This window comes from Capsicum annuum, chromosome 1 (genome assembly GCF_002878395.1).
Source record: "Capsicum annuum cultivar UCD-10X-F1 chromosome 1, UCD10Xv1.1, whole genome shotgun sequence".
Classification (NCBI taxonomy): Eukaryota; Viridiplantae; Streptophyta; class Magnoliopsida; order Solanales; family Solanaceae; genus Capsicum; species Capsicum annuum.
Window position 1 is genome coordinate 253,804,812 of NC_061111.1, and position 8,037 is coordinate 253,812,848.

An 8,037-nucleotide genomic window follows, 5' to 3' on the forward strand; every position below is an offset into this window, starting at 1 on the left:
TGGGTCAGGTGGAATCAGAGCATTTACTAAAAAAAGAAGAAAAGAGAATATTAGAAAAAGGTAAAGTTTTTAAACTCTAATAAGTACCTTAAAAATTCTAAAAGTATACATGGGGTTTTGCTAGATTCTCTTTAATAAGATAAATACATATAGTAAGAGTTCATGCAAGTTACTATCAATAATTTTCTTTTCTAGACAATTTCTCATACCAACAAAAAATAAAGGGGCAAAAAGGAATGACAATCCTGGGGGAGTTGCTACCACCATCGAAAGTGGACCATAAAGAATATAAAATTTCAATGTATTAAAAAAAGTGGCTAAAAAATCAATTTGAGTTGTCCCCATGGTCATGTCTATAAAAGGGTAATAGAATCATTGAATCTATACCATGAACTTTGTATCACCAACAATTTTCTTCTAGCTCCATCAAAAAATACATCTTCTTTTTTAATTTTCACATTGCTTATTGGGTCCAAATTTGTGGCTAAAAAGTAAATATAGAATATTGCAAAAAATGTCACTTCCTGAGACACAACATGATGCAAAAGCACTCCCTGATGCTTGGGATTACAAAGGGAGGCCATCTATTAGGTCCTCCTCTGGTGGTTGGGCTAGTGGTGCAATGATTTTAGGTGTGGTTTGCTTTTTCTCTTTTTTTTTTTTTTTTTTTAATTTTACGTGTGAGCATAGCATATCTGAGCGAATCGGTTCAACCCAACTAAGAAAAACTGAACTTGATGGATGTATTGTTTTTTTTTAGTCTTACGTGTGAGCATAGTATTTCTAGTCAAGTCAGTTGAACCCAACTAAGAAAAACTGAACTTGATGGATTATGTGTGAGCATAGCATTTCTGGTCGAGTCGATCCAACCTTACTAAGAAAAACTGAACTTGATGGATGTATAGTTCTTTTTAGTCTTATGTGTGAGCATAGTATTTATGGTCGAGTCGGTCCAACCCAACTAAGAAAAACTGAACTTGATGATGTATTGTTTTTTTTAGTCTCATGTGTGAGCATAGCATTTCTGGTCGAGTCGGTTCAACCCACTAAGAAAAATTGAACTTGATGGATGTATTGTTTTTTTCAGTCTTACGTGTGAGCATAGCATTTCTGGTTGAATCGGTTCAATCCAACTAAGAAAAATTGAATGTGATGCATATATTGTTTTTTCAGTCTTACATGTGAGCATAGCATTTCTGGTCGAGTCGGTCCAACCCAACTATGAAAAATTGAACTTGATGTATGTATTGTTTTTTTTAGTCTTACGTGTGAACATAGCTTTTTTGGGCAAGTCGGTCCAACCCAACTAAGAAAAACTGAACTTGATGGATATATTGTTTTTTTTAATGGTATCCACAAGAAATGGAGCTCCCATATATGTTTTAGTAGTCGTTATGCTTGTTCGCGAGAAAGGATTCATTGTCATCATGACTAATTCAACGTCTAAATTCTGAATCTGTCACATTTTTTTTTTAATTAATATTCTTGATTTTTAATAATATATATAGGTGTTGAAGCTGTGGAGAGGCTAACAACACTTGGCATTGGTGTAAATTTGGTGACTTATTTGACTGGAACTATGCATTTAGGCAATGCTACTGCAGCCAACAATGTCACCAATTTTCTTGGAAGTTCTTTTATGCTCACTTTGCTTGGTGGATTTATTGCTGACACATTCCTTGGAAGGTTCGTTATCCAGTATCTTCCCGAACTATGCTAAAGTTTCTACGACACTCTAATTTTACGGGGCTCCCATTACTCCCGAACTCAATTTTAACGTATTTTTATCATCCTTTTGTGCTGACGTGACACCTTTATACATAAAATAGGGTCCACGTTAAAGGTGCCACGTCAGTTAAAAAGGTTGACAAAAGGTGCCAAGTCAGCTAAAAAGGATGACAAAAATACGCTAAAATTAGTTCAGGGGGTAATAGGACCCCCGTGAAGTTGCAGTATGTCATAGCTCCAACTTCACAGGGGTCTCATTACCCTCCTGAATTCAATTTTAGCCTATTTTTGCCATTCTTTTGTGCTGACGTGACACCTTTATTACATAAAATAGGATCCACGTTAAAGGTGCCACGTCAGCTAAAAAGGTTGACAAAAGGTGCCACGTCAACTAAAAAGGGTGAAAAATATGCTAAAATTTAGTTCGGGAGGTAATAGGACCCCCCGTGAAGTTGGAATGTGTAGTGACAAATTTGATCATAGTTCCGGGGTACTAGATGCTTTAGTACTCTTTATTTTATTTTACGAATTAATGTCATTCAATCAACTTTATAACGATTTGTACATACCATCATCGCGTAAAATAACTTAAATTCTTATTTATTTATTTATTACTTATTATTGCAGGTATCTTACAATTGGAATATTTGCCACTGTTCAAGCAATGGTAAGTGTAAAAAAAATATATTATTCATTCATTCATATTTTTTTTAGTGTTATTATCACGTTGGACTTAACATAGTCATCAAAAAAGACTTTTTTCTTTTGTCATCAAATCAACAATTTTAATTTTCTAATTATGTGATCATGAAAAAAAAAATTGATGTATGTAATTTTTTAACTAAGCAATCTGTGATGAGGAGGCTTGAAATTGATTTAATTTCATTCAAAAATTAGTCATATTATAATTGTTGTGAAGAGAAAATTCGAGAAAGTGAAAATAAGATTTTTTTATTTCTTTTTTATAACAATTTGGTTTAATTAATTTGTTGTGAAGAGGAAAATCGAACATGGATGAAGAAATTAATGTTGATTGGACAAAGAAGGAAGAAGTGGAAGACCATTTCTTTCATTTTGTCAACTATTATAATTTCTTTAAACTATTGATGCATATAAGTAAAATTCGAAATAAATTAGATAATATTAAAATGATTTAGTACTTATATATATTGACCACATAATTTTTTTACACCATCAATATATTTTAATATGTTATAGTAGATTCTTGACAAAATAGTATTAAATCACGAATATAATTTTGAAAATATAAGGGGTTTAATTTGTTGGTAAGAATTTAAGAATTTAATTCGTCAAATTTAAATCTTGAATTAATCTGGTGTTATTTATCTTATTTTTATGAACGATTATCTCTACTTGTTTTTTTTTTTGAGTTGAGGGTTTATCAAAAACAATATTTCCACCTCGTAGAAGATACGCAGGGGCAAGAACTGCATACATCACAGTATGATATTGTTGTTGTGTTGTTGGCACCTCTACGTATTTTACGATTAGTTGACTTGATAGTATAGAATATTTTAATTTGTACTGTCAGCGTACGTAAGTTAAATTCTAATTCGAATATTTTCATTTTTTTTTTATGATGTACAGGGTGTGACAATCTTGACCATCTCGATCATAATACCAAGTTTGCAACCACCAAAATGTGAACAAGGTAGCCCTACATGCATCCCGGCTAGTGGCAAACAACTCATGGTCCTATACATTGCCCTATACATGACCGCCCTCGGGACGGGCGGTCTGAAATCGAGCGTCTCGGGATTCGGGACGGATCAATTCGACGAATCGAACGAGAAGGAAAAAGGACATATGATAAAGTTTTTCGATTGGTTCTTTTTCTTTATAAATGTCGGTTCGCTCGGAGCTGTAACGATATTGGTGTACGTGCAAGATAATTTGGGGAGGGAGTGGGGTTATGGGATTTGTGCATGTGCTATTGTGCTTGCACTTGTGTTGTTCTTATTTGGTACAAGAAAATATAGGTTCAAGAAACTATTGGGGAGTCCATTGACACAAATTGCATCTGTTTTTGTGGCTGCTTGGAGAAATAGGCATTTGGAATTGCCTTCTGATTCTTCACTTCTTTATGAAATTGATGACAATGTTTTTGGTGAAGGAAGCAAAAAAAGAAAGCAAAAATTGCCTCATAGCAAGGAATACCGGTAAGTTCTAATTCCTCTCTTCAATTTAAGTCCTGGAGTAAACATAGAGTTGCTGTCACATGAACAGAAGGTTACGGGGTTCAAGCTGTGGAAACAGTCCCTTGCAGAATTGCAAGATGAGGTTGTAAAATAAACCCTTGTGGTCTGGGGTTCAAGTCATGGAAACAGCCCCTTGCAGAAATATATGGTGAAGCTTGTATAATAGACCCTTGTGGTCTGGGGTTTAAGTCGTGGAAACAGCCCCTTCCAGAAATGAAAGGTGAGGCTTGTACACTAGCCCCTTGTGGTCCGGGCCGGGGTTCAAGTCGTGGAAACAGCCCCTTGCAGAAATGTAAGGTGAAGCTTGTACAATAGACTCTTGTGGTCCTCCGGAGTTCAAGTCGTGGAAACAACCCCTTGCAGAAATGTAAGGTGAGACTTGTACAATAGATCCTTGTGGTCCGGGATTCAAGTCGTAGAAACAGTCCCTTGCAGAAATGTAAGGTGAGACTTGTACAATAGACCCTTATGGTCCGACCTTTTCCTGAACACTGCGCATAGTGCAAACTTTAGTGCACTTGGCTGCCTTTTTTCCAATTATATTATTATTCAAAAAATGTGAATTTTCGATAGAGTAATTTACGTGTATTAAATATCATCCCTTATTTTTGTCATCTAATTCTTAAAAAAGTAATTTATATACACTATCAGATCACCTGAATCTATATTATTAGTTTTTACGAGAGTTTAATAAGTTCTAAGTACTAATTTAAATATTTACACAATCAAGTCACTAATAAATAACTTTAGCCCTTTTTTTTTTTTTTTTTACTCAAAAAGGAATCTACTTTTTAGAAAAAGAAGAAACTAATAATTAAAAAAAAAAAAAAAACCTTCTTTAATCTACCTTATTCACTAGGGTACTGTTAATCACTTTAACTAAGTGAAACATTTATTTCATCCTTAATTAGAAGTCTCGTGTTCGAATTTAGGTATGATTATTTTTTTTTTTGGGGAAAAGAGTGTTTCCCTTTTAACGAAATGGAAATAATCATTTCACTCTTAATGATCAGAAGTCTCAGGTTCGGAGTCCTTGGTATAGAAAAAGTTCTGGTATGGAATGTTTCCCCTTTAACGCGAAATGAAAAAAATGAAAGTTTCACTCTTAATCAGACGCCTTGTGTTCGAAGCTTGGATATGAAAAAAGTTCTGATAAGGAGTGTTTTCCTTTTAATGAAAGGAAAATGCTCATTCCCACTTAATCAGTAGTCTAATGTTCGAGTCTTAGCTATGAAAAAAGTTTTGGGAAGGAACGTTTTTTCTTTAACAAAATGAGAAAATGACCGTTTCCTCCTTAATCAAAAGTCCCGCGTTCAAACCTTACGTATTAAAAAAAGGTTATGGTAAAGAATGTTTCCCCATTAACGAAATAAAAAAAATGACTACTTCACCTTTAATCATAAATTTTGTGTTTGACCGTAGGTATAGAAAAGTTTTAGTAAGAAGCGTTTCCCTCTTAGTGAACCGGAAATGCTCCTTCTACAAATAATCAGTAGTCTAGTGTTCGAGCTTTAACTATAAAAAGGTTTATGTTAAAGAGTGTTTCCCCTTCCCCTATAATGCTACGCATCGCGAATCTGAATTAATCGAAATGAATATTGACCTTTGTGATTTTTTATTTTGCAGATTTTTGGACAAGGCAGCCATTAAGAAAGATGGTGTTGAATTTAATTTTGTCAACAAGTGGACATTGTCAACATTAACAGATGTTGAAGAAGTTAAATTGGTATTTAGAATGTTACCAATTTGGGCCACAACAATAATGTTTTGGACTGCCTATGCTCAATCTACAACATTTTCCGTGTCACAAGCAACCACAATGAATCGTCACATAGGTAAATCGTTCGAAATTCCGCCGGCCTCGCTCACCGCTTTCTTTGTCGGAAGCATCCTCTTGACCGTAATTTTCTACGACCGAGCTATCGTTCCGATTTGTCGCCGATTCGCTAACAAACCTCATGGTCTCACCCCACTTCAAAGAATTTTCTTAGGGTTAATTCTTTCAATTTTAGCCATGATGTGTGCTGCCTTAACTGAGGTTAAAAGGTTAAAGGTTGCACAAAAAAATGGGCTAACAAATGATCCAAATGCCACAATACCTATGAGTGTATTTTGGTTAATACCACAATTCTTGCTAATTGGGTCAGGTGAGGCCTTTACATACATTGGCCAATTGGATTTTTTCTTAAGAGAATGTCCAAAAGGTATGAAAACCATGAGTACTGGTCTATTTTTAAGTACAATTGCACTAGGGTTTTTCTTTAGTTCAATTTTGGTTACAATTGTACATATGGTTACTGGGACAAAACATCCATGGCTAGCTGATAATTTGAACCAAGGGAAGCTACATGATTTCTATTGGCTTTTGGCAATATTGAGTGTGTTGAACTTGATGTTTTTCTTGTATATGTCGAAAACGTACGTGTATAAGGAGAAGAGGCTTGCAGAAATGGGAATCGAACTTGAGGACTCTGGACCAGTTTGCCACTGAAATAAAGGACACACTCTGTCACTACTGGAAAAACGTGAATTTCAACAACCTTTTCATCTGAAGTACTTCGTCAAAAATTTATGAAAGCAAAACACTTTTTTTCCTCTTTTTCTTTTCCCCTCCTTTTTTGGGTCTTTTTTAACTTATGGCTTTTTTGATTGAGCTTGAACAACTCTTTATTGGAAGAGTAATGTAATATAACAACCTTGTTTTATATGTACAAAGAATGGAAAAGAGCTTAGGTAATGAAGAATTATAGAGCTCTTTTCCGGTGTTTTCTTTCCTTCTTACAGTATACCATAATAATGTAATGCAATGCAATACAAGAATTTCATGATTTATGAAATCCTTTTATTTTGCCTTATATCTTCGACTCACTTTTATTTCCCTCGTACATGTAATTCGTTCTATGTCACACATTTTTTTCTATTCCTATGATTATCTATAATCTATACAACATAATAATAGGGAAGAAATGTATATAAACATTATATTAAAGTATAGATAACATGAATCTGAATCAATCAAACTAATAAATTTCAAATATATGATGATTGCACACAAACAAATCCTTCTTGTTATAGGTCAAATGTGAGAAGGAATGCTTTTATTTTCTCATTGAATGTATTTAACTACAATGTGACAAATAGAGTCACACCACACAATTTATTATTCTCTTCGTGATACACTTTTCTTTTTAAGTTGGTTGCAGAAAAATGTCACCGTGCAATAATTAAAAATAATTTAGCTTAAAGATATCCTTTTTATCCTCATTAAATGATTAATTGTAAACACAAATATTTTAGTATTTTTTTAAAAAAAATTAAAAATATATATATATATTTTTTAAATATCGTGGCAAGTCAAAGAATTCACAGCGTATCCCTAGGCATAAAGAACACTTATGAGAATCATAAACACCGTTGCTTTTATTTTTCAAGTCTTGTTGTGTTAGTTCTCAATAATTTATCATCATATCTACGATATATTAAAAGTATTAAGATCGTTAGAAGAGTGATTCAAACTTTTTACCCTTCATTAAAAGTTGTTATTTTAATAAAATCATCTTTTTACTATTTCTCTCAAATTATTATAATATTAAATATTGATTATAAGAATATGTGGGAAACCTAAAAGAAAAAAGTTTGCTCGTGCAAATCAAGATATATATATATATATATATATATATATATATATCAGAATATCTTTTGCATTGTTAATGTTAATGGATACTCCATAAACGTAGCATAAATCCTACGTGTCAATGGTGGAGCTACAGAGAAGCAAGGTTTCAATTGGATTCCTTTTGCCAAAATTTAAACTCACGAGTGGATTAAGGTAAAATCAAATTATTTTGATTATAAACTACTTCCTAGATAATGCTATAATTATTGTCTAATTGTAAAACAACACGTTTTCTTGTTGAAGGTAACAAATTTAATATATTAACTTAGAAAATGACTTCACCACCCACGCCAAACAAACCAGATCCACTCAATAGGACGCTGGGGGACTACCCGCGAAGTTTCTCCCAAAATCACGTCCGGAGACAGGCCCACTTCCCAAACTGTGGACTACCACCCACCAAAAATTGCTAAA

At 33.5% G+C, this 8,037-nt stretch overlaps 1 protein-coding gene across 1 annotated transcript; it reads left to right on the forward strand.

Moving 5' to 3' along the window:
- Positions 1-377: 377 nt before the first annotated feature.
- Positions 378-6,802, forward strand: LOC107851213 (protein NRT1/ PTR FAMILY 6.3). The gene is made up of 5 exons (XM_016696155.2): positions 378-632; positions 1,509-1,686; positions 2,356-2,395; positions 3,337-3,908; positions 5,574-6,802. The coding sequence occupies exons 1-5, from the start codon at positions 515-517 to the stop codon at positions 6,436-6,438; spliced, it is 1,773 nt and encodes a 590-aa protein (XP_016551641.2). The 5' UTR covers positions 378-514; the 3' UTR covers positions 6,439-6,802.
- The last annotated feature ends 1,235 nt before the right edge of the window (positions 6,803-8,037 follow it).